The 27160-nt window shown below is 39.9% G+C and overlaps 1 protein-coding gene across 1 annotated transcript; it reads left to right on the top strand.

Moving 5' to 3' along the window:
- The first annotated feature begins 133 nt into the window (after positions 1 to 133).
- On the top strand, positions 134 to 27160 carry RWDD3 (RWD domain containing 3). The gene is made up of 4 exons (XM_063298278.1): positions 134 to 256; positions 22606 to 23093; positions 26443 to 26558; positions 26661 to 27160. The coding sequence occupies exons 1-4, from the start codon at positions 172 to 174 to the stop codon at positions 26773 to 26775; spliced, it is 804 nt and encodes a 267-aa protein (XP_063154348.1). The 5' UTR covers positions 134 to 171; the 3' UTR covers positions 26776 to 27160.

Below are 27160 nucleotides of genomic sequence, written 5' to 3'. Positions count from 1 at the left end.
AGGCTTTCGCGTTCGGGCTGCCGAGGACTGGAGGTAGCGGAGCGCCCCCTCGTGGGGATATCCGTTCTTTTCCGTCCGCTTTCTCTTTATTGGGGCGGAAGTGGAAGTGCTGCTCTCGCCTTTTGTTTGTGACCGGAGCGGGGCGACAGCGAGGAAAAGTCACTTTCTGCCATGTCGGCATTAGCTTTGGAGGAGCTTTCTGCCATTGCTGCTATTTACTGTGGGAACGACGAATGCGAAGTGCTTGAAGTGTCAGGTGACTGCTTTGCAATTGTGACATTGCTATTTCGTCGCGATATGTACCCGGGGATGTAAGACCCCGTTCCTACTCCTGAGATGCCGACATCTGCTTTTGTCTCGAGGACAAAGAGCAAGGGCTCCCCTAAAACAAGGCTTACAATCAGTGCCTCCCTGATATTTTAACTGCTAATATTCCTGCCCGGTCTGCAACCCAGGATGGGAATATTAGGAGCCCCAGTTAGGGAAAACCTGCCCCCAAGAGCCACATCAATACAGTAGTTGCACCCAGCTTTGCACCCGCAAATAAAGGGTGGGTTTTTTTTTATTTAACGTTTCCCAAATGATCTCCCCATACTCAATCAGTTTCTACCTAAAATTGGCATGCGATTCTTCATATTGTGGGATATTTGAATTCCCCCTGAAGAAGAATAGATGATTTTAAGCTGGTGGAGCTCCAGTTTTTAGCCGGGTTCTTTTCCTTGTACCAGGACTGTCACCTATTTAGAAAGGAAAGGGTGGTTTGAAGTATATGCAGAAAGTAACCATCTCATGGACAGCAGGATTGGCTTCTGAGGTGGAAGGAGTGAGATTTCTAAAAGCAGTAAAGCTGTCTGTAGAGTTTCCCTGCCCTTGTCCCCTCCTTCCATGTCAATGGCCTTTTTAAATTGGAACCATTGGTGCTACAGGTTGGCACTGATGGATTTGCAGTGTTTTCAGGCAGAGGACTTCTAGCTCCACCAGTCAAAAGGCTGTGTGCTTGTGCAACTACAGGTAGACCTTGTTTAGCGACCACAATTGGGACTGGCAATTCAGTTGTTAAGTGAAGCAGTCACTAAGTGAAACCACTACTGTGCTTATGATCTTACTTCAACTTTCCTTTGCTCTACAGACCTGAGAAAGTTGTAAATGTGAGGATTGGTCACAAAGTTACTTTTCCATCACCGTTGCAACTGCAAACAGTTGCTAAACAAGGCAGTTGCTAAACGAGGACTATCTTATTGTGTTTTTTTGGTATTTTTGGTGGTGGTGTTCTTAGAGTTACAGCGTGGAGATACATAATCTATACCATATAATATTTTATGAGGGACGGGGACAACTGTATGTTCAAAAGCTTTCCGGAAGCCGCCTCAGTTGGTGCTATCATTTTCAACAAAATGCATGCCTGTTAATAGGGCCCTTTTTTTCCTTTATGTGTGCTTCTGCACAGTTTTCTAAACTGCGTTAGCAGTTGCCCTGTATTTACTGGTTTTATTATTTATTTATTAAGCATATTTTGATGCTGCCAAAATCAAAATGATTCTCGGAGATTTACATAGGAAAATATAGAACCTAAACCACTCCCAATACAAAAAATAAAAATGCAGCAGCCATACAACACTACGAAGAAAATAGAATAAAGAAAGATGGTGACATCAGCTCAAATGAATTCGGGGGAACGTTAAGGACCAAGCCATGACTGGCGGTGTAAAACCTCATTCAGCTGATTCAGAGCAGCTCTGTCTTTGATCAAGAGGCTAACTTGTGTAAAATGTTTTGGAAATACTGCCAGCTCCCTCATCTTCTTTGCTTCCCCTCTTTAGCTATATAGCTTGTGTCTTTTCTGTCAAACAGGAGGTAATACCAGTTTCCTATGAGATGTTTTATCACCATTTTTCCCCCTCTATCCCTAGCATGGGGATAAATTACTCGATGTGAACTTTATTTATTTGTTTCCCCCGCTCTCAGCTCAAACGTCTGTAAACATGTAAAATGCTCCCATCGCGTTCCCTTTCCTCTTGTAAGTATTGCCCTTCTACCCTGCCTATTTGTCAACACCTGCTGGTAAGCCGAACCAAACATTCTCCTTTGCTGCCAGTAGCCACTGAAAGCCCCAAGACTGCATTAGAAGAGCTTACCAGCAGACTGCTAAACATCACTAATGCCCATTAAATATGCATTCTGGTATGTTGTGAAAAACACTTTAGCTTCTCTAGTCTGTGATGCTATTGGCGTACTTTCTGTCAGAATTTTATTTGCGTGGTACAGTGGTTTTAAAGTACATTTGTGGGAACTGTGGGTTGTTCCAAGGCCTGTTGTAGGTTCCTAGTGAAACAGTCAAGATAAATAAGCTTCTTTAAGTAACAGCAGGGCTCATAAAGGTAGTCTTAATTTCTAGGGCGGTGGTGAAAGGTGCACATTGGCCTCAGCAAGTGGCAGCAGCTGGTTGATGTCTGGATTCTGAAGCTAAGCAGAATCAGGTTTGATTAGTATTTGGATGGGAGGCAACCAGGGACTTCAAGGGCTGTAGGGTAGTTCGGAATATCAAAAAATATTCCAGAAGAAGATAGTAGCAAACCACCTCCATCCTGCTGCCGAGAGGGCTGCATGGATGCCTCCATGAAACCACCAGGAATCAAGCTTGACTTGAAGGGGATTTTATTTTCATTAGGGTATTTTCTCTATTTGAGAAAATTTGGACGGGAGGCAATGTTCACCAATGTTCACCTTTGATCACCCTCCTAGAAATTAAGACTACCTTTATGAGTCCTGCTGTTACTTACGGAAGTAGAGTAGAAGAGCTCTGGCAGAACTAGGTTTGGTGCTTTGCAGGAAGTGAAAGTTCTCCATGGTGGCTTTGTGTGAATAATGAAGAACATGGGAAAGGACAGAATCTATGGGATCCCAGGACATTTATACTTGGCCTGAAATCCCTCAATGCTATATACTGAAAATGATCCTGGATGTAGGAGTGTAAACACTTCTTCAGGTGCTCTCTTTAGCTACTAAAATATATAACTGATGGTGTCAAATCTTCAGAGGAGATAGTAAATACCACCAGCTGTACTCTGACATTTCTTTCCTGATAGAAGCTATCTTTCAGGTCAACCAAGATGATTTTGGTGCCAACCTTATATTGTGATGGGCCCAGAAAAATTGGTCTCATCCAGGCGTGCTGGAGGACAACAGCCCTTTAAGTATCCTGTCTAAATCCTCAAGCTTCATTTATTAAAGATGATCTCATGCAGCTGGATCAGGAAGTGTTTTGGATGCTTCAGTAGAAGCTGCTCTTAACGTTGATATCACTGTCAGCAAATATGAGTGAATTTATCAAAGAGCCTAACAAATTAGGCATGGAAAGTTCTGAACAGTTCTGATGCCTCTCTTTTGAGGCTTAGAAAGATAAAAGATAACAAAGATTAAAAAAGATAAAAAAATCTTTTATTGCTGAAAGAGCTCCGCTGGATGGTTACTTGATGCAGTGATGGTAGAGAATGAACTTCGTACGTGTAGGAAAACTGTCCCTGAAAGCAGACAGTTTGAAAATCACTGATGTGCAACATATTGTGACAGTTTCTCTAGGTGTGCTTCTGTATCGCACACACTCACATACTCCTCACCAGTTATTCTGAGTACCTAATTTTATTCTGTTTGCATTTGTATTAGCAGGGGCAAATTCCATTCAGCAGCTTTTTCCTGACAGTTTTAGAAAGTCCTACATCTTTACTGTTGGCAGCTTTTGACACAGCAGATTCTAACGGGTGTCATATTTCTGTCACCATTTTTTTTAACCTTCCTCAGTTGAAGATGAGAAATTAGGATGGGTGAGTGAATGATGCTAGTCAGAATTTGCTTGCTAAAAGGGGCCTCAGGAAATCTGCCATAGACATTCTTTCTTCCAAGTGTAAGTTCCCAAGCTTGAAAAAGAAAGAAAAAGTGATGACACAGTGGTCATCCCTTACCCTTGCTATTTGATTATTAAAATGGGGCCTTAATGTACTTTATATTGACCATGACTCATATTCCTTAGCTTGTCAAAGCACATTTTGTAAGCAGCCCTTTGCACTCTTAGAGTCTAGCTCCATGTTATGCTAACAATATGGTGAGCAATCATGTCATTTAAAGAAATATATATTTAATTATTATTAATTTAATTGAATAATATAGTTAACCTTTTCCCTCCAAGCCAACACTTCAACTGTGCCACCTAATTTTTACTAAGTTGGTAGTTAGGGAAGAAAGTACTGCAATGCCAGTAACTCTTCCAACCCAGCATCTCTATGCTTGGCATTTAAATGATGTGATTGTTCATTTATGTTTATAGTAGAAGAGGAGTTAAAATAGTGTTTCATGACCTGAGTTCCTCCAGATTTGTGGACTTCAACTCTGAATCCATATTGTAGACTAAATCCACATTAATCACTATTGTGGATGACTTATGGCTGGATTGGGATATTGCTAATGTGACTTGCCTGTCATGTCTGATCTCTCAGTGGCCTCCTTCTGAACTACCTATAAGTGTGGAAAATGAGGCACTGTGTTGCTGTGGTTCTAGGATGAAACAGGAGTCAATATTCTCTCTTTTTCTTATAACATGTGCATAAAGTTACTTGGGAAGGTCATTTACCACTGTGGAATCAAGTTATCATCCATATACCAATGATACTCAACTATACTGTATGTCTTTATTTCAGATGGGACAGAGACATGATTGAGGTTCTGTTTTGGTGCCTGGAAAGTTTTAGGCTAATGGGAAGGAGCATGCTCAACTCAGTTCCACAACACCATTTTGTGTGCCAGTTATGTCCCTTTCTGCTTATTGTCGCTCATGCCTTGATCACCCCCATTTGGATTATTGTAATGCACTGTACATGAGGCTGCCCTTGAAGACCACTTAGAAACTTCATCTGGTTCAAAATGAAGGATCTCAAGCAGTTATGGCACCAGTTGGTTTACCCATGTAACATCTCTCCTTTGAGAATTGCACTGGTCACCTGTGTACTTCTGGGTGCAATTCAGGATGCTGGTTGTCTTAAAACCATTTGAGGTTGAGGACCATCTGCTCTAGCAGTGTCTGCTTGTCCCTTAATGGTCTGGAAGAAAGGGCTATCTTTGGATCCCATCCCTAAGGGCAGTGCTTCCCAAACCTGGGTAAATTACCTAAAATTGGGTAAAAGTGGTTTTTCTTTGGGGAACAACATACGAACCCATTAAATTGACTTAAAGTGTTTTACCTACACTGGGTTAAAAAGTACCTTAGGGTATTTCATTTGGAGACATCTTTGAGCTGAGCCTTCTCCATTACTCCTCCCCTTCTGTGGAGTAGATCCACTGTGGCATGAGACAGGCTCCAACTTTTCTTCTGCAAAGCAGCTTAAGGTCTGGCTTTTTCAGCAGGCCTTTAGGTTCTGAGGATTGTATTTGTCTGGTTTTTCCTGGCAGGTGCATGTATATGTGTGTGGGCTAGTCCTTGGTATTAGGGATTTGTTGTTATTGTTGTTATGGAGATTCTCGTATATTGTTTCAACTTACTACTAGTTGTAGGTCAGTAAGCCACAGTCAGCTATGATTGCAGCAGCATATAAGAGAAAGAAACTCACAGAATCGTCTAGTCAGCATGGCTACTGACTCCAGATAAGTCTTGTGGCTAAATTAAATCAAACAAGAAACTGGAGTATGCCCTTCATTTGCCCTGTAGAAATCAAGCTGGGAATATTGGGATTGTGCTGGTATGATACTTGGGGCAGGGGAACAGTATGAGGCTCATAAAACATGTCAACCGATGTTAGCCCCCTAATATTTCCTTGGGTTGTCACTTCACTTTTTGGCAAAATGTGTCCATAATAGCTGAATGCTCTTTGTTTGTTGATGTAACTCAGTCTTCCTCAACCTGGCATCTTTCACATGTGGGGGAACTGCAGCTTTCAGAGTCCAATCCAGCACTTTGTCTCCCATGAAGACTATGTTTTGATTGACATGCTTGTCCATGATTAACGTAACCATGGTTACTCAGTTGACCCAGTTCTCTCAGTTTGAGCAACACACTGAACTAGCCACACTGCGTGGGCTCACCCAGTGTGCTATGCTAAAATGTGGGGGGCTAGTCTGTAATTTGGTATGTCATACAAACAGCCAGCAGATGGCTGGATAGCAGAAAAGCTTGCAAGTCTCCTGTTACTGGTAGTCAAAAGCCTGCTGCTGCTACCCATTGTGGTTGTTCGGCTTTTTTTTTTCCATAGCTATTAGCTCACCATAAGGCTTGTAAAAATAATCCTAGCATGTATTATGATAACTCTGGTTATTTTTCTCCCGTCTGCCATTTCCACTGGGAGCAGCAACAATTTGGAAGCACTCTGTATGTAACTCCCTAGAAGGCAAATATATTGTCATCCATGCCATTTGTGAAGACTCCCTCTCTGTTTTGTTCATATGTTTAGAACATTTGTATTCTGCCAGATGAGCTCCCTAAGCAGGCTTGCAGTCAGGCACTGAGTACAAAATTGCAACCACTGAGCTTCTGGAAGTGACTCTATCATGTACTAATTCACCTTTCGCCAACCTGAAACCCTCTAGATTTGTTAAACTGCATCTCCCAAAATTTCAAGTTAGCATGACCCATCACTCATGCTGGTTGGGAATTCTGAGACTTGGAATCTGACAAATCAGAAGGACACCAAGTGGGAGAACGTACGTACATATCTATCATTCCAACTCTTCTTCCTGGATAAGCAACTTTATGTATAAATGTTCATCAAACTTGGAGTTCTCTGGATAACTCTGAGAAACGCAAAATGAGTGTGTGACATAAAAAGCTTGCAGAAAGCATTTTATGAACAGCTCATGCTCACCATGGCAGTCATGTTGTGAAAGCACTTAACAATGTGCTCTCAAAATGCCCAACCACCCAAAAAGTTGTTTACCTCTAGCCTTCATTATTAGGACGTTGAATTTCTAACTGCATGCCCCCAAGTGCTACAACCCTACAGTTATGAGGTATGTTTCATTGTATAAATAAATAAATAAATTTGATTCAAATATTACAAATATGCAATTATGATATATATTTCAGTTTTGCAAAACAAATTTGTAGCTGTAGATCCCAGGAGCATCTTTGTAGCATCCTAATTAGATGTGAATAATTTATGAAAGAGCTTTCTTTTAAAATGCAGATTAGTTTGGACAGTGTTCATTCACTTTTAGGATTGGAAAAATCTGAAATACCTGTACACCCAGGCACCTAAAATTTGTTCCATTTGTCCCATTTCTAAATATATTTTCTTATTTCCAACTCCTGCAGCACATAATGAAATATGCTGAACACTTTGTTCTGGAATGTTGTAAGACACAAAGTTTTATTTCACCTGACTCTTCTTGTCCTCTGATTTCTTGTGTATTTAATATTTTTGGAGATTTGATTAGTTTGGGTTGGGTATTTTAAAGATTCCTACACCTTGATTCTGACCTAGCGGACTAGGACCCTACACATTTCCCCTTTTTAAGTTCAAGACCAAACATATCTTGTTTGGTATATTGTCTCTGTAGCATTGACTACTGAATCAGGATAAGTGTGTGTGAACCATCCATTTGCGTGTCTGAATAAGCTCATCAAGGACTGCTTTCAGATAATGACTTTTCCCTAGATCAGGGCGAACAACCTTGTTACACAGTGGTTCTTAAAGTATTTGACCAATTACGCCTTTTCCTGGTCTCGAATAATGGCTCCCCCTCCCCGTCCCCCAACTCTGTTGTTTTACGTAGGCATCTTGGTAGTGGCAGTCCCAAACTGGATCTTTGGTTCACAAACAATAAAAATTGCCCCATTATGCTCCGGGTATACCCAGATTACCCCCCTTAGTTTAAGAATCACTATCACAGAATCACAGTTGCTAAAATCTTGCTGTTATAGAGCCCAGTCATGACAGCTAGAAATATGAAGCATATTCCAACCAATTGTAAGAATTTTAATTCTGTTAATTTGGGTGCAAGAACTTAACACGTATTTCAGGCCTGTTGACTATTGGAGATTACACGGGCAACTTTGTTGATTTCTTAGATTTTTGTTTTTAATTGCCATAGGCGAAAGGAGCTGTTAATCCCCGCCCTCTGGAACATCCTACCCCCAGAGATAAGACAGATTCCATCTCTTGTGACCTTTTGAAAACAACTAAAGACCTGGTTTTGCCACCTGGCCTGGGGTGGGGAGGGAGGTAATCACTCCTGGAGATGGCTGGTGCCCTAAAAAGGCCCTTTAGACATACTGTATATACGAGTGGTATTTTAATGATTGTCATCTGGATTTTATACTATACTAATGTCTTATATTGTATCTGATATTTATTTACGTTTATGATATTTTAATGCTTTTATTGCTATGGTAAACCACCCAGAGTCCCTCCTTTGGGGGCAGATAGGCGGTGGCAAAATTTAATAACAATAACAACAACAACAACAATCTTCTTAAAACAGCACTATGTTCGGTCATCTCCCCCAGGCTGCCCAGCATCACCCTTCCACTTCAAGTTGTTGTTCTGGCCTGCATTCTGCATCCTCATTCCTCCAAATAAGGAATACACAGCGAATTTGGGCGTATAAGTAAGAAATGGCATAAGGAGCTAAGATTGGAAAAGCTTCTGCCACTAGTATTGTCTGAACCGATTTGGCAGTTTGCTGGAGTTACAATGGGAGGGAGAGAATTGCTACAAGAGTCATTGTGGGTCTCCCACATAACTTGGGGTTTGGCTATTTAGGTGTCTCTCATGTTGGAACTGGTGGGACATTAAATACCTTTTATTTCATGCAAGTGACACACCTTTCAATGGATAACTTAGTTGTCAGCCTGCAGTAGATCCTGGTTCCCCAGCATGGGGCCCTGGGGTGCCTGTGTACCTGCTGATATTTTCCTTGAAGCTCTCCAGGCTTCCTGCCCCCACCAGATTTTTAAAGATTCATGTAATTAAAACATTAAATTAAAACATGAATCAGTGGGAAGCTAGCATGCTGCTAAGGAGCAGTCTCAAGCATAACCTAGCTTTCCACTTATTCATGTTTTAATAGGACTATAGGACTCGGAGACATTCTTAGGAACTAAAATGCTGGTGGTATCGTTTGGTGCTTTGCTTGCCAGTGGGCCCACTTGCTCAGCCCCCCCCCCCCCGCAAATGTTAGAGAACATCCTGGAAGCTGGAGAGGATGGTAGAGAGCAGCCTCATTATTTTCCTGCTGCTAAAAAGGTGCTTTTGTGACCAGCCTGGTAGATTAAGATGTGCATATGTGCACAATGAGAAATGGAAATTGACTTTCCTTAGCTATCAAGGGATCTCTGTTCTAATCTCTTTACATCCCCATATCAGCAACTACTCCGAAACCGATATCTTGAAAACCTTTTTAAAAGTCAGCTTATGTTTGGGAGATACTTCTCTGCAAGTTGGCTGTGTTAAATAAAGACACCTTCGAAGACCAGGGGACAGATTCCTTGAGGACTGTTGACTTGGGAGGGGATGTGAGGGGTTTTTGCCATTCCACTCATGGTATATAAAAACATGAATTTTCCAAAGCTTAAAATTACATGGTTAACATTCAGAAGAAGATTTATTGAAAACGATGTGTGTATGAATTTAAATAAGCTAATTAACGAAGACCTGTTTTTCTTTATTTGCCTAGTCCCAAAGATTAATGTTGCACATAGAATGACATAATTTACTTATTAATCCATTCTCTCCTCTGCTTGGGTTTGCTTATCCAGCTTGTGATGTATGTAAATGTTCATCAAAACTTGGATTTCTGTGGATACCTCTGAGCAGTGCAAAATGAATACATGACATAGGAAGTTTGCAGCTGTGGGATAAGAAGTTCTTTTTAGATGACACCAAACATAGGAAACCATTTTAAGTGTGCCAGCATTACATTTGCTGGGGTAAGCATGCAGCCGCAGCAGTGAGAAAGTATGTGCAAGAATCCAGCTTATTAGCACAATAAATGTCAACAGTATGATAATATACTGCCCTTTATCTCAGATAGCACCTCTGCTGACAGAGCAGGCAAATATAAAGTGTTATTAAAGTGAAATACATTTCCAAGATTTTGCTTATTGCTGTCTCTTTTACCCCATTTATTCTGCCACATACTTTTCTAGACACATTTAACAAATGAATCTATCTGTTCTTTTTGCATTCACTCCTGCTACCTTTCCCTTTTAATAGGGGAAAAAGAACAGCCTTCTTCTAGGTGCAAGGCACTCCGTATTTCAACATTTCTTCATTTATACCATCTACATCTGCAGCTTTAGCATTTTAAAAAACATTTTCATAGCATTTATGGCTTCCTTTTCATCATTTTTTCTTTGATGAGAACACTTAGAGCATTTGTTTCAACTCTGCTCTTTGGTATATCATCATCATTCCCATACAAATCTCTAAAATTCTCCATCCAGCCTTCCCTCACTTCATGTTCATTCCAGATGCTTTCACCACTTTAATTTTTAATTCTTTTCACTCTGCTGAAGGCTCCTTGTTTAGACCTCTTCACCTCCTTCTGAAACAATTTTCTACTTCAAAATTGTACTATATTTCTCTTCCTCTTTTAATTGTAACCATTCCTTTCTCTCTTTGATTATATTCTCTGCATCCCTCTTTCTCTATATATAGATATTTTATAATACCTTTCTCTTATTCTTATTTCTTCCAGCACTCATTCTCATATGCATTTCGTTCTCAGCAAAACAGTTTCTTTCGTTTCAACATTCTACCAAGAATCCTTTTTCATACTTCACATTACTGTAACTCCACACACTTCTGTGTAGCATTTGATTATGTAATTCTCCTCAGTGAGTTCCAAGCAATTGTCATGCACTTTTTCTTTTTTGTCCATTTTCCATTCATTTAACTGGGAGATTTTTTTTCATACAGGACTGGTACTTCCTCTTCTTGCAGTCATTCTACTTTCCCTCTTGCTTTTCTTTCATAGTCACTTTGCCAAGATCCACTTTTGACACTAGCAAAAAATACTTCCCACATTCAGAACTGCTCATCGCCTTTGCATCCTTCACTAATTCTGTCAGTCTTCCATCATAAATAATCAGATCTACCTGGCGCAGAATTCCTGAGGAAGAAAAACTGAAGATGAACATTCTGCTAGCCATGAGAGGTTGCCAGCTAAGTTATCTGAAGCGCTTGATTGACCTAAGGGGAATTTACTAATTGCTATATGTACAGTTAGTCCTCGTTTAGCAACCACAACTGGGATCTGCAACTTGGTTGTTAAGGGAAGTGGTCGCTAAGTGAAACTGTGACTGTGCTTATGATCTTACTTTGGCTTTTCTTTGCTTTACAGACCTGTGAAGGTTGCAAATGCAAGGATTGGTCATAGTTACTTTTTCATCACTGTTGTAACTGCAGATGGTCGCTAAATGAGGCATTTGCTAAACGAGGAGTACCTGTACTTAGATATGGTTTAGGGTAGTCACACACTGACATAGAAGCAGAAGAGTTGCCTTTGCAGGCAAGGAAATAATTAATCACTGAATGCAAAGTAGTTAGAATCATAAAGTGATTTACTTTTTTTACTGTATTCTAACTTTTTTTATGGCAGCTGCCAGAAGAAAGGGGAGAACGGGATCTTAAGATCTAGTTGCTTATATGTTTCAACTGTATAGGTAAAGGTAAAGGTTTCCCTTGACATTAAGTCCAGTTGTGTCCGACTCTAGGGGGTGGTGCTCATCTCCGTTTCAAAGCCAAAGAGCCGGCGTTTGTCCTTAGACGCTTCCGTGGTCATGTGGCTGGCATGACTAAACAGAACACCGTTACCTGCCCACCGAAGCGGTACCTATTAATCGACTCACATTGGCATGTTTTCGAACTGCTAGGTTGGCAGGAGCTGGGACTAGCAACAGGAGCTCACCCCGTCACATGGATTCGAACTGCCAACCTTCTGATCAGCAAGCTCAGCATCTCAGCGGTTTAACCCGCAGCGCCACTGCGTCCCCTTTATACCACATACATAATTTCTGCCCTTAAAAATTAAACTTTCAGAGAAAGTGATGCTTTTCTATCTTTCAGTGTGATGATAAAGGAAAAATTTGGACTGGTTCATAAGATAATTCTTGTTCCTGCTCCTAAGAACTTCCAGAACCCCCATGACAAAGAGAACAGAGAACAAATTCAGTTGTCCAATTGATTTGGAATGGCCAGGTCAAAGTCTAGATCTTATCCCATTGAAATGTTGTGGCAGGCCCTGAAATATTACTGAGTTTAAGCAGGCCATCATGGAGGAATGAGTCGTAATTCCTATATAGCAATGTGAGATACTGATGCAAGTTACAGAAATTACAGACTCACTCCATTGGTAGCAGTTATTGCAGCTAAAATTGGCATAACCAGTTACAGGATTTAAAGGGACAACTGGTTTTTCACACCAGTTCTGCACCAGCAGGAGTCAAGATGTCTTAATGAACCATAACAATAACAACATCATATGTTGAATGACTTTGTTTATGAAATAAGTAAAACAAGCAGCACGCTTTGGAGTTATTTCTTTGTTAAGATTCTACTTATATATCTGTAGGATACACATAAGACTGATAACATTCAGTGACAAAGAAATGCAAAAATGCAGAACATCTAAAAGGGGGCAATAATTTTTCTTAGGACTGTAAATATTATTAATATGGATCCAACTTACAAAGCAATAGTTCTTCAACTTTGCAAGGGAAAAGTAAACTACTGTAATCTGTTGTGACAAGAACATGGAAGCATCTTGTATCATCTTAAAGATGGCCCAAATAATGTGCCATATAGATTAGAGATTATGTCATCCAATGCACTTACAAATGCTTATTGTCACATTTGTTAGTTTTTAAGGTGCAATGGCATTTTTGTTATTTAATTTTTCCTGTCACTTTCTGCAGGCCACCATAATCTCAGTACCAGGTAGTCCTCGAGTTATGATTGCAATTGGGACTGAAATTGCTGTCGCTAAGTGATGTGGTCGTAAAGCGTGATGTCATATGGCTGCATTGCTTAGCAGTGGCAATCCAGGCAGTCCCAGCTGTTGTAACCCGACACGTGTTGGTCGTTAAGCTGGAAGTGGAGCGAGTCCCAGGTAAAGAGTGTGCAGGTGCCACAGGGGGGTGGGGGAGGCCCAGCGCAGGCCATGCACAAGCTGGGAGAAGGAGTGCTGTGGTGCAGCATGAGTGCAAGGAGGCCAGGGAAAGAAGATGCAGGGTGCATGTGGTATGCGAGCCTAGGGAGGCTGGGCAAAGGGGGCACAGGGTGCAACTGAGTGAAGGGGGAAGGAGGGCATGGTGTGTGTGAGTGAAGAAAGGCCAGGGGTGGGGGAGACTTACCCAAGCAACTTGTGACCTTCCCTGCTGGCTTCCCCATTGACTTTGCTTGTGGGAAGCCAGCAGGGAAGGTCGCAAATAGCGATCATGTGACCATGGGATGCTGCAACTGGTTGTAAGTGTGAGCTGGTTGCCACGCACTTGAATTTTGTTCACATGACCATGGGGACACTGCAACAGCTGGAACTTTGAGGACCAGTCATAAGTCCCTTCGTTCAGCACCATTCAAATGATCACTGAATGAATAGTCGTAACTTGAGGACTACCTGATATTGCTACTGTAGTGTCTTCTAATGATTTAGTTCTTGGCTTCACATAATTTCTTTCCTGCCTACAGTAATGGGATTCTGGTTTGCTTTCTTTTATCCATCATGATTGATACAGTAAAAAAAAAATCATGGGCACAGTTGGTCACCTTGATTTATTAAGACCACAGGGTTATTTGGTTTCCCTTCTCTGAGGAATCTCCTCTCTGTGTTGTTCTCTGAGCCAGTTTTCCTGATATTGGAACCTTTAGTGTGGGAATGTCTCAAATGGGGACATACGGGAGATGCTGAGGATTAGAAGGATTCTGAAAGCCCCAGACATCCCCAGTGTTCTCAAACATGAAAAAATGTAGGACCAGCTTGGTCCTTTCCATTGTGGCAGTGGGACAGGTTGTTTTGAAAAAGATTGCATCCATATGTCTTTAATATTACATAGTGTGATAAGTTGTATACAGTTAGGCAAAAATACAGCTTTGCTGCTATGAGAAAAGCAATCCTGACACCATTTCTTAGAAGTCAATCAGCAAATTAGCAAAATTCTTTCCTACTCTGTATATAACTAGGTCTGTATATAACCAGAAGGAGTGAATGTGGACAGAGGACTGCTGCTTTCCAGGTCCATGCGTGTGAACCCTGTCTTGCCTCACCAAAGATCAAGTCTATGGCTACGTCACTGGTAGATGCGGTCAGGGCATCCTGCTAATTCCTCTTCTCAGCATAGGACTGGAAATGGATCCCGCGCTAAATTAGGTCCTATTTCTTGTGCTTCTATGGAGTATTGAAAAATATTTGACAGTTAGTTGACCAAATCCCTTTCGACAAACCAAGTGTCTGGAATTAATGTGCTTGTGGTGCTTGGAGCAGTCTTCCACAGCTGGGTGGGGATTGTGGGACTTGTAGTATTTGGAGGGTACCAGGTTGAGGTACTTTTTCCCAACAACACAGTTGATGGCTACATACACGGACCTCACCAGACGGATTACACAGAAATCAAGTTGATTACGTTGGTGGAAGGAGAAGATGGAGAAGCTCAATACTATCAGTTAAGACAAAGCCAGGAGCTGACTGCGGGACAGATCATCCATTGCTCATGTGCAAGTTCAGGCTGAAGCTGAAGAAAATTAAAGCAAGTCCAAGAGTGCCAAAGTATGATCTAGAAAACATCCCACCTGAATTTAGAGATCACCTCAAAAATAGATTTGATGCACTAAACACTGATGACCGAAGACCAGAAGAGTTGTGGGAAGTCATTAAGAACATAATAGGTGATGAAAGTGAAATATTAAAAAGGCAGGAAAGAAGGAAAAGATCCAAATGGATGTCAGATGAGACTCTGGAACTTGCTTTTAAACGTCGAGTAGCTAAAGCTAATGGAAGAAAGAATGAAGTAAGAGAGCTAAATATAAAATTTCAAAGGGCAGCTTGAAAAGATAAGGCAAAATATTATGATGAAATATGCAAAGACCTAGAGCTAGAAAATCAAAGAGGAAGAACACGATCAGCATTTCTCAAGCTGAAAGAGCTGAAGAGAAAATTCAAGTCCCGAGTTGCTATCCTTAAAGATTCTATGGGCAATACCTTAAATGATGCAGGTAGTATTAACAGAAGATGGAAGGAATATACAGAATCACTGTATAAAAAAGAATTAGTTGATGTTCAGCTATTGCAGGAGGTAGAATATGATCAAGAACCATTGGTACTGAAGGAAGAAGTCCAAGCTGCACTGAAGGCACTGGAGAAAAACAAAGCTCCAGGAACTGATGGATTACCAATTGAGATATTTCAACAATCAGATGCAGCAGTGGAAGCACTTACTCTTCTATGTCAAGAAGTTTGGAAGACAACGACCTGGCCAACTGACTGGAAGAGATCTGTATTCATGCCCATTCCAAAGAAAGGAGATCAAGCAGAATGTGGAAATTATTGAACAATTTCATTAATTTCACAGGCTAGCAAAATTTTGCTGAAAATAATTCAGCGTTTGCAGCCTTACTTCGATAGAGAACTACCAGAAGTCCAGGCTGGATTTAGAAGAGGACATGGTATGAGAGATATCATTGCTGATGTCAGATGTATCTTGGCCGAATATAAAGAATACCAGAAAGATGTTTACCTCTGTTTCATTAATTATGCAAAGACATTCGACTGTGTGGACCATAACAAGTTATGGCTAATATTACGAAGAATGGGAATTCCAGAGCACTTAATTGTACTCATGCAGAACCTGTACACGGATCAAGAGGCAGTTGTTAGAACAGAAAACAGTGAAACCGAGTGGTTCAAAATTGGAAAAGGTGTGCAGCAAGGTTACATACTTTCACCCTACCTATTCAATATGTATGCTGAACAAATAATTCAAGAAGCAGGAACGTACGAAGAAGAATGGGGTAATCAGAATTGGTGGAAGACTCATTAACAACCTGCGATATGCAAATGATACAACTTTGCTTGCTGGAAATGAAGACGACTTGAAGTACTGGCTGATGAAGATCAAAGATTATAGTCAGCAATATGGACTACACCTGAATGTGAAGAAAATGAAGATTCTCACAAATGGACCAATAAACAATGTCACAATAAATGGAGAAGAAATTGAAGTTGTCAACAATTTCGTTCTACTCGGATCAACAATCAATGCCAAGGGAAGTAGTAATCAAGAAATCAAACGATGTATCACACTGGGAAAATCTGCCATCAAAGACCTATCTAAAGTTTTCAGAAGTAAAGATGTCAGTTTAAAAACAAAGGTGCATCTGACTCATGCCATGGTCTTCTCAATTGCCATATATGCCTGTGAAAGTTGGACATTAAAAAAGGAAGATAGAAGAAGAATTGATGCATTCGAAATGTGTTGGCAAAGATTATTGAAATTTAGAACAAGTTAATGCATTTAAATACCTTGGAGTGATTTTCCACTCGAAAGGTACTTGGAATGCTCATTTGAATTATGTGGTGCAATCAGCCCTTAGGTCCTCAAATGCTATCAAACGCTTTTTTTACACAGGCGGAGGAAAATTAGTCCCTGCAACCTTAAAACTTTTTGAGGCCAAAACATTGACACAAATTCTCTATGGGGCACAAACAGGAATTTTTCTGAAGAAAGAGTCACAAGAAACTGTACAAGTAAAATTCTTCCAATCAGTTTTAGCTGTATCTAGTGGAACATCAAATGCCCAGCTGAGACTAGAAACAGGAATGCCTCAAATTCAGGTTAGGGCCTGGAAGATGATGTTAACTTTTTGGTTGAAAATTCAAGTCTTTCCAGTTGGTTTGACCCCTCTAGTCCTGATTGATAACCTTTTCTCTTCCTGGAAACAGGTAATAGAGCATAAGCTGGCTTTATATGGGCTTTCCTCATTATTCTTAAAATCTTTAGGTTACGATCAAGCCAAGCAATTGGTTGTTGATAGAATAAGAGATATGGAATTCCAGTTAGAAGTTAATAGGATACCTCTGCACAGTAGAAATCGGATAAGATGGGGTACATGGGAACCAGCAAGTTTTCTGAAAGACCTAACTTTTCCCAAGATTAGAATAGCACTTTTAGAGCTAGATTTAATATCCTTCCATCAGCACTCCTGCAAGGCAGGTACAGTAAAACCCCCTTAGCAGAGAGAATTTGTATATGCGGTAATAAGGAGGTTGAAAACATCTCTCAGGTTTTATTACTCTGTAAATATTACAGGGATATCAGATCAATATACATTCACCCCCTAATAGAAAGATTTCCAGGAAGACCAGACAGTTTTTTGACAACCAGCTTCTTCAGGACTTAAAACCAGCCATCACACGTGCAGCGGCTAAATTTTGTGCTGCCACAATGATAATAAGGCAAAACCGGTTAAAGAAGTAGGGGTTTTTGCTTACTTTTCTATTTTATCAATATTTTGTTTAGCTATCTTTTAATAAATTTTTGAGGATATATTTTACAACATAGTATTACAACATAGTATTAATATATTGGACCTATTAACGTTTAGGTAAATAAATATGTCATTATTGTAATAGGGATCTATATAATCTATAATTATGTAATGTTTATTCAGTCAATGACCGCAACATGAAATTAATAAAAATAGCAAATAAAATCGAAATATGTCAAATGAGTACAATTATATATGGCAGCTGTAAATTAAAACAATTATAATCTATTATAATTGTTTTAATTTACAGCTCCCATATATAATTTTACTCATTTGACATATTTCAATTTTATTTGCTATTTTTATTAATTTCATGTTGCTGGTCATTGACCGAATAAACATTATTAGATACTACTGAAAATACCATGGACTGCCAGAAGAACAAACAAACTGTTTTAGAAGAAATACAACCAGAATGTTCCCTAGAGGCGAAGATAACTAGGCTTAGACTCTCATACTTTGGGCACATCATCAGGAAAGACCGATCGCTTGAAAAGGACATCATGTTTGGTAAAGTCGAGGGCCAGCAGAAAAAAGGAAGACCTACAATGCAATGGATTGTTACAATTACAGCAACATTGGATGCAAACACTGGAACAGTCAGGCATATGGCGCAAAACCGAACAGCATTTCGTTCTGTTATACATAGGGTCACCATGAGTCGTAAACGACTCAATGGCGACTAACAAGAACAATAACAGGTTGGGGAAGACTGGCTGACAGACCAGTGGACTTTCTTATTGGTAGTATTGCACCCCTGTACATTATATAAGGGCATGACTATTAAAGGCTCTTGGCAGCAGAATATTTTGCCTTGCTTCCCATTAGTCATTCCCAGGGCTGCCTAAATCATTTCAGCTTGTGTCATTCATTAAATAGCTTTGTCTGTTGTTTTACAGAGGGCACTGAAGGTTGTGAAGCCATTGCAGTCATGTTGGGGGCAGGGGGGGCTGCAATCAGTGAAAAAAGGATAAAACTTGGGAGGTAGGACAGAGACAAGCCACTTCAAAAGAACTCATCTGAGGCTTGGGACAGCTCCACTGCCTCTTTCAAATCTGTCTTCTCCCTGTAGAATGAATCAACTTGACATTTTAGCAACTTTTTGAAGAAATGGGGTGAAGTAGTTGAAATACATCAAAGAGAAAAAACAGCAAGGATCTGAAAAAGAGCATCTTTCATCTTACTCCCTAATTATTTTTCTTTTTTAGTCAGAAGCAGATGAGGTCCCTTGTCCTCTTTTAATTTCACAAAAGGACTGTTACTGCTTTATGTTAGCTATATCCCTGTCAGAAAATGGTACATTACAAATCACGTACTATGATCCACTTTTAAAAAGTTGTCTTTTGGTTATATGGATTCATCTGATTATTGTCTACTGTTGAAGTCGTTTTTAAATATCCCTGCAGGATTCTCCGAAGGGGTCAATACTGACCCCCAAGGGTTGATGGGACTATCCATTATTATTGTTACTGTTGTTATTATTCATAGTACTATTAGTTAAAGTAGTATTTATTAAATTATTTTCATATAATAAATGTTTGGGGGTCGATGAATAATGTGAAACTTCATGAAGGGGTCAATGAGCTGAAAAGTTTGGGGACCTATAAAGCAAGTTTGTAATTTGCTTATATGGCAGGTGGTATGGTCCACCAAGATATAGTGGTGGCTCATTTTTCTCAGTAAATAAATGAAAATATAATGTTTCAGACTCGTTTGTTTAATTGGATTCTCTTTATCTAGTGTTAGGACTTGTGTGGAGAACATATCACGTTTTAGGTTGTATTTATGCAGACATACTGAAGATTCAAAAGGGTTCACAAACTTTTAAGCACCACTGTAGTTTACAGTGGAGATGAGAATTCAGCTAGAGACTTCCTGGCTCATATGCCTAGTCATATGGTATCATACAGTTAGATTCTCCCTTTATCTCCCTTTTATGATAGAAATAAAATAGCAGTGTTGTGTATAACCTTCTTAACCATGCTTCTTGGTACTGGGTGGGTTATTGCTTAGAAGTGACTTATATTTTCAAGAAAGTTGCACATATTGTTACTTAGGCGTTTTAGGTTCAGCATACTTCATGGATGTGTGATCTGGGAATCCTACCTTACCACAGCTAGTGTGTGATATAGTGGTTCAGGGGTTGAATAAGGTCTGCAGAGGCACAGGTTCAAATCTGCTCCCAGCCATGAAAAGGTCCTGCTTGATTTTGTGGCAGACACTTCCTCTTAGTCCAAGTTAACTCACAAGATTGTTGATATGAGGATAAAATGAATGGAGATTCTCATATAAGCCACTTTAAATTTCTGGAGAAAAAGTGGGGCAAACCTGACAAACTAATAATAAGCAATAATTCTTGTATTAGCATCATGGTTGTTATTTTGACAAGCTCTTTATGTATGTAGCAAAAACTCATGTATAGTAGTATGTCTAGAATAGGCAATGTAAAAACCCATTTGTCTATTTCATCATCTATTTCCCCATATATGACCATTCTTCATGGAACAGGACAAGTACCAGCCCTTCCCACAAGTATGTCCCCCTATACAGATATTTAGGATTATTCCTATCCCTAAACAGGGAACTTCCATTTAACTGACTGTGGCTGGATGAGATGCCCTGACTGCAACAGAGTATAAAATTGGCTTCAGTTTTAAAGTGCAAAGTGTCACGTAGACACCAAGAAGCTTCTTGCCTAATTAAGACACTGGAGAGTAGGCACTTCTGCCTTTTGGTGGAACTGTATAAAAAGCAGATTTGTTAGGCAATGGAGGAAGTTGTTGGACATTGCGGGTGTTACGTTTCTGCTGCATGGACTGGAGGTGCTGTGCAAATCCAGGCACAGTCAGTTGGAGGAGGAACCTGCAGCTGAGCACCCAGCAGGAGCAAGCAGGATCAGAAAGAGAGATCTTCAGTGTGGGCTAGCAGGTGGGAAAAAACAGCTGCGTTAGGAAAAAGCAGAGCAGAGATCAGAAAGGACAGCTTGACAAAGGTGCTGGACTTCTAAAAGGCCCAGGAAAGGGTGGTTTCCCTCCCCCTTTCCTTCCTTCTTTCTAGACTGAAAGCAAGTCCAAGAAGTACTGAAGCTGTCTAATGGAGTAAGCATATCAAAGTTGTGATAAGGAAGGTCTGTGTGAATCGGGGAAGGAGGGAGTGAAGGAGTTAAGAAACTGTAAAAAGCTCCATTTAGAAATGTCTGTATATAGATAGCGAGTAGGTGGTTAAGCTAAAGTTACTACATGTAAGAGAAATAAAAGTATTTACTTCAAAAACACTGTAATTTAGAGAAGAACAATGTGTGTGCGTGTGTGCGCGTATGTATGTGCACAGGCACATGGAAAGTTCCCATCCCTTTTCTTACTCTGACACCGACATGACTATTAATCATTGCTAGATTGATTCCCATGAAGCTGTCTGATTCTTCTTTCAAATCTCCACTGCATTTGGTGACAGCATTTGCATGTGTATGTTGTGTGAATGTGTGCTTTCTTTATCTGTCATGAATCTGTCAATCGGTTTCATCGGATGCTGTCAGGTTCTAACGTTTTGAGTGGGATAACTCTTGATTCATACGTTGAATACTTACCAACATTTTTTGCACAATTGCTTTCGAAGTATGAATGAAATTAATAGCTTCTTTACAGCCACCCATCCCTGCATATTCCCTCCCTTGGTCCCCATTTAACAACAGGAATTCTGTATTACTTTAGGGGTGTAGTAATCCACGTTTATTCCTTTATTTCCTTAACTCCTTACTATCTTTAAAATAAAAAAACAAAATGGGCCTGACTTTTTGTTGACGGCTGACTTACTAAAAGAGCAAACAGTTGATAAAAACATGAGTACAACATTAGTGTAATATGACATCAAGAGTTCTTCAAGTGTGCCTTATTTAATCTCACACTGTTGATTTTTTTTAATACATACAGTAGTTGGATCAAGCCTTAATTGTTACTTGAAGTAGACATTTGAAAAAAGGGAGACTTAAATTAATCATTGCTAGATGTGGATGCAACTTACAGTTTTGTATATTTATATTGATTTATTATTTCAATTTACACCCTGCTTTTCTACCCAAAGTGGGTCATATGGTATTCAGGGCAGCTAAAAATAATAATAATAAAAAAACCCAAGCCATGAAACAATTAAAATCAAATAAAGATAGCAGCTAAAATAATTGTTAATCCAACTCAGAAAGCTTGGATGAAGAAGAAAATCTTGACTTTTAATGATGGAAAGCAGGTGATGAAGGGTATTCCATTTGATACAGGGGAAGGCCCTTTCCCACAGTTGTCTCTGTCTCTTGTTTTGTCTCTTGAATAAGTTCATACTGAGACAAGCAAGTTGCCCATAATCAGGTTTTAAACCGTTTCAAGGTGTAAAGGTTAAGACCAAATGGCTGGTTGAGTTGTGCCCAGAAACCAGTTGGCAACCAGTAAATTTATCTCAGCTGCCTTCCCAAGAAATATTTTAGGTACTTTAGTATTATTGCCTGGTTTGGTACTTAGTGTACCAAGTACTAAAATACTTGGGCCAAGTATTTTATGGTATTCTACTTAAGTTAACTCAGAAACAAGGCTCACTGAGTTCAAAGGACGTATTCCTAGATAAGCCTTAGCAAGTTTTCCATAAACTTCACATCTGATGTGTTAATTTTCATGTATCATTACCCCACCCCCAAAAAATCTGGAACAAAATAAAACAGCCCTGCACAAAAGAATCCATAGTTGTATAAAGTATTGATTACTATCTGAGCTTTCCTAACAGCAGCTGAGAGCCAGTTTGGTGTAGTGGTTAAGGCATCAGGATAGAAACCAGGAGACTGGGAGTTCTAGTCCCACCTTAGGCACAAAGCCAGCTGGGTGACCTTGGGCCAGTCACTCTCTTTCAGCCCTAGGAAGGAGGCAATGGCAAACCACTTCTGAAAATCTTGCCAAGAAAACTGCAGGGACTTGTCCAGGCAGCCTCTGAGAATTGGACACAATTGAACAGATTTTTTTTTAAAAAACCCAGCAGATAAGTAATATTGTTGAGAATATTTCATTTGATCCTCAGTTGATTATTGCTTTTTAATTCTTTTCAGAAACAAAGGGAATCTCCTTCAGGATTCAGACCAGTGTGAAAGGACCTTTGGGTACAGAAATATTGTTAAAGTTGTTGTTTCACTTGCCACTCAGTTACCCATCAAGCTTGCCGAATATCTCTCTTAATTCTGAACAACTTTCAAGGAGACAGTGCATGGCTGTGAGAGCAAGATTACTTGAAGAAGCAGCAAGGCATTTGTCACAGCCCATGGTTCATGAGCTGATCCTCTGGATAAAGCAGAATTTTAAGGCTGTTGTTGAAGAAGCTGAAATTCCAGCCTGCCATGGGAAAAGTACTCTATCAGTGAAAACACCTGAGGATGATGATATCTGGACTGTCCTTTTGCATTTAGACCATATGAGAGCAAAAGGAAAATATATCAAAATGGTTGAAAAATGGTGTAGAGATCTTAACCTGGCAGGAAGACTGATGTTTATGGGCAAGATGATTCTGATACTTCTTCAAGGAGACAAACGGGGTATTAAGGTGCAGGCGTTGCTATTTGTTGATGGTTTTGTGGCTGGCAGCACATTGAATGGGAATGAATGCTTGAGAATTTTGCTTGGTAGCATTAACCACCAGAGACATCCTGGCTGGTTGCTGATTTCTGCTTCAAGTGCAACCTGCCCCTGGTTGTTTTTTCCCTCTGTCCTCTGGGTTCCCCCCCTCCCTAAAAGTTTGCCTACGACAGTGTTTACTACTGGGTTTACAAGGCTAGCCACAATTTGCATTGAGGAAGGGGCAGCCATCTCAACTTCACCATTCTCTCTCCCCCAGGTAAAGAACTCCAATATGAGCAACCACAGCAGGGTAGGCAGAATTCTCTCCACTTGCTTGTAGTGGCCTCATACAAGAGAGTGAGCAGCTGAAATACATGATGGGAGAACTTTGGGTCTACCTCTGTGGCTGTTCATGCTATAGGGCATCCAGATGCTGGGTCAAGACAATGGCTTTTTGAGATACAGTGGCAAATGGGCTCTTTTTCCTAGTCCACTCCAGTGAATAAGGCACCCTCACCACACAAGTGCCCTTCATCCTTTCTAGCAGTAAATCATATAATATGCATTAATTAATCATGAAAAAGTTGCTGCCCTTTTATGACACTCAGTTTGTGCTACCATAGACAGCTGCTTCACTCAGACTAATGGTTGCTAGCCCTGGGGGAAAGGTTTTAACCTATTGTGGCTTCCTCTGTTCTGGAGGTAGTCACTAACTGAGAGGCCTTAAGGTCAAAAGAGAAGCTAGCTTTCCAAGATGGAGTTGCTGGGAAATCAGGGCCTTAATTGTCCATCCAATTTATAAGGACAAAAGGAAAGAGAATGCAACAAATGATATATGCACCCCAGAGTATCATGGGATCATATCAAAGGCTGAAAGATTATCAGCAACTGACAATGGCTGAATATACATAGGCCAACTCATATCTTGTATTGTGATGTATGGAATTATGGATGAATCATGACAAATTTAGTATTCTGTCATGCCTTCATGGCCAATGAAATGTAACTGGTAGAAATTTGTGTTCAGAAATGGATTATATTATTTAGATCGGGATAATAATTACAGTTCTATGCGTAGCTTGGAATTTTATATGGAAATATATATGTGAACTGACAGATGGGAAAATTGAACAACTCCTAAATGTGAATTACTCCTAAATGTCAAAGTGGAACTTTCTGTTTTTTAGTTGAATGCCGTTTTGAGCAATTTGCATTCACAACAGCCCTCAGTTACTGCAATTTTGGTTTCACTGTTTTATTCTCCAGTGAACTCAATCCTCATGGCAAATCTTAATGAGAATGGATGCCATTGTTCTTTTTGAGACGTTCTTAGCAGGGTATAAATTTGCATGGCCCAAGTGCACTAATCTGATCGCTGCATAATACAATAGGATACAATCCTATTTTACTTAAAATGAAGTAAGCCTGTTAAACTTGGTGGACCTGCCTTCTAAGTAAACCTGAAGAAGTTTGTGCTGGTCATGTAGTCTCTACCTGCAGGTTAAACAGACTTTCAGAGAATTCCAGGCTAGCCTGTTGTAGACTGGAAAGTCAAATAAACAAACAAGCTGGTGGCAAACTGGCTCCATGTTGTTTCCAAGAAAAGTGCATAGAAGTATCCATGAAATCACCAAGAGCTGAACTTGGCTTGAAGGAGATTCTACTTTTGATCTTTGGTTGCTACATTTTTAATGCATCAATGTATCCATTAAGTCACTAGGATCCGAGCTTGTCTTCAAAGAAACTCTCTCCAAATATATGTGACTTATTTCTATCCTGCCACAATAAAAGAGATTCTCAGCAAATTGCATAGAATAAATAATCCATTTTAAACATCAGGATACAAAACAAAACAACACTAAAACGAAGACACAGAGACGCTATCTTTAGTGATGTGTGTAGTCTCAGTTTACTGAGGCAATAAGCATACTTGATTTTTAATTTCTACATTTTCACGGTGGTGGAAATTTATTCTATTTCCAAGGTCGTCTTGCTGCCATCATGACCTACTTCTGTTTATCACATTCCCAAAATGTGGTTTGTAACCACCAGTGCTTGTTTTAAAAAAGTGGCATATTTTCATATATATATTTATATTTATATTTATATTTGTTTTCCCTCAAGAGGGCTGCAGCCATGATTTTGCAGGGCTCTGTTTGGTGGGGGAGAGGAAGTAGAAGAGTTTTCCTCTGAAGCCTTTGACCAGAGCTGTAGTAACTGCACAACCTAAGCCTTAAAGACTTCCCTTATTGCACATGCCAAGGCCTGCTTGTCGTTCTGTGTGTGTGCCTGCTTATATTTTGAGGCTGCAAAACCAATGTTAAACAAATGGTCCCAAGCCATACAAAGTTTTGCAAATTTGTGTGTGAGAGAGATCTAAATTTGTAAGGACTTAGTTGTTGGATGATAAATTAAAATCATCCTGGGCCCTTCACCATTTCAGAACTGAGTCTATCAGCTCTGAGCTGGATGACTTGCTATAAGAGCATGCCTGTTTGTTATTCTTGTTTGTGAAAACGATGAAATCATTTGACTAAACCATGCAACATGGTTTGCACTGAGTACTAAGTAGAAGAACCTTGTGTTAGATAGGATGAGTGGGAAGAGATTTCAGGTCATGGCAGAAAAAACCTCCTATTTTCTGCACCCCCCAGAGCTAATCTTTAGCAAACTGCAGGAAAAAAAATCAGTGTGTTAATCCTCAAGTAGGTTAAATTTATGAAGGAAGAAAACAAACCCTTGAAGCAGAAAAAACTAAGCTGACATCACTACTACACCCACTGGGGTCTTGACCACTGGAAAAAAAAGTGTTTTTTTTAAAAATACAAGTTGCCTAGCCTTGCCCTGGGAAATGATCTAACAGATACATCTGTGGCTGTAAACAGAGATATTTTAAGTATTCACTGCAGCAGGCTATGGAGAGTGTAACTCAGAAATTAGTTATGTAAATCTATTTGTTTTTCATGTGAGTTAACATAATAGAAATAGGATAAATTGGAGGGGAACTACATCTGGTGTAATCCAGCTTTTATAAGAGCGCTAAAGATGCTCAGTGAAGCTGTCTGGAAGGCTTGGTGCAGTTGTGCATAAACTTGCAAGTGTCAGGACATGTACACTCAAGTGTGTGTCTTTCACACTTCATATGAAAACTTAAGTGCAACATTGGCATACTTTGCACTGGTACGGTTATTTACTAGAAAGAGTAATCTTCAGCAAAGACATATTTAGAAACCCTTTCTGGAAATAATTATTTCTGTCAATAATTTTTGTCCTTGGGCTATTATGGATGATGTTATATTAATGTTGTTGGATTATTTTTTTTCTTTGTGATTTAGGAGTACCTTATTCTCCAAAAAACGAGCAAGGTGGATGTGGATTCAAGCGGAAAGAAGTGTAAAGAGAAAATGATTAGCGTGCTCTTTGAAACAAAAGTACAGGCTGAACACAGAAGGTAGGGCTTAGTTGCCTTCAGCTAGAAAACCAGCTTTGAATTGATAATTATATTCTGACATAAAAGTAGGCATGTTCATGAAGTCTCTTTTGTACAATGTAGGTTTCAGGCATTTGAAGTCAAAGAATATTCAACGTTGGATGAGCTACAACAGGAATTTGAGGCTGCAGGACTTGCCAAACTGTTCAATGAGTTTGTGTCAGCTCAGTTAAAGTAATTTTGAAGCAAGCACAAATGGCTGTGACTAAGGCTGTCACTGAATGTATCAAGTGGAAGAGGAAGATAACACCGAAGGTTTGGTGATGAGCAGCTCCTAGAGGTTTTCCGAAGCAAAGTGTCACAAAAAAAGCCATCTCCTTGCACAAAAGAAAGGGCACTTCTCACACTAGAACAGATGTTATTTGACTGTGTGCCCTGACAGCATTTGCTAGTTACTGTTGAGGGTTTCAGCAGTTGATACTTAAGAACTGTAGGTCAGATGTGAAAGAATTGCTGTTCTGCAGTAAAATTACACACACACACACACGTGTGTGTGTGTGTGTAAATCTGATTTCAGTGTGATATTTTTTCTGACTGTGCTGTAAAGGTACTCAAGATTTCTT

Source organism: Candoia aspera, chromosome 3 (genome assembly GCF_035149785.1).
Source record: "Candoia aspera isolate rCanAsp1 chromosome 3, rCanAsp1.hap2, whole genome shotgun sequence".
NCBI classification, from domain to species: Eukaryota; Metazoa; Chordata; class Lepidosauria; order Squamata; family Boidae; genus Candoia; species Candoia aspera.
This window is presented reverse-complemented; position numbering and strand designations above follow the sequence as displayed.

Excerpts from the sequence above, each read along its gene's own strand:
- RWDD3 (XM_063298278.1), top strand. The coding sequence starts at position 172 with ATGTCGGCATTAGCTTTGGAGGAGCTTTCTGCCATTGCTGCTATTTAC. Across the intron at positions 257-22,605 it reads CGAAGTGCTTGAAGTGTCAG|AAACAAAGGGAATCTCCTTC; the intron begins GTGACTGCTTTG and ends AATTCTTTTCAG. Across the intron at positions 23,094-26,442 it reads GAGACAAACGGGGTATTAAG|GAGTACCTTATTCTCCAAAA; the intron begins GTGCAGGCGTTG and ends TTTGTGATTTAG.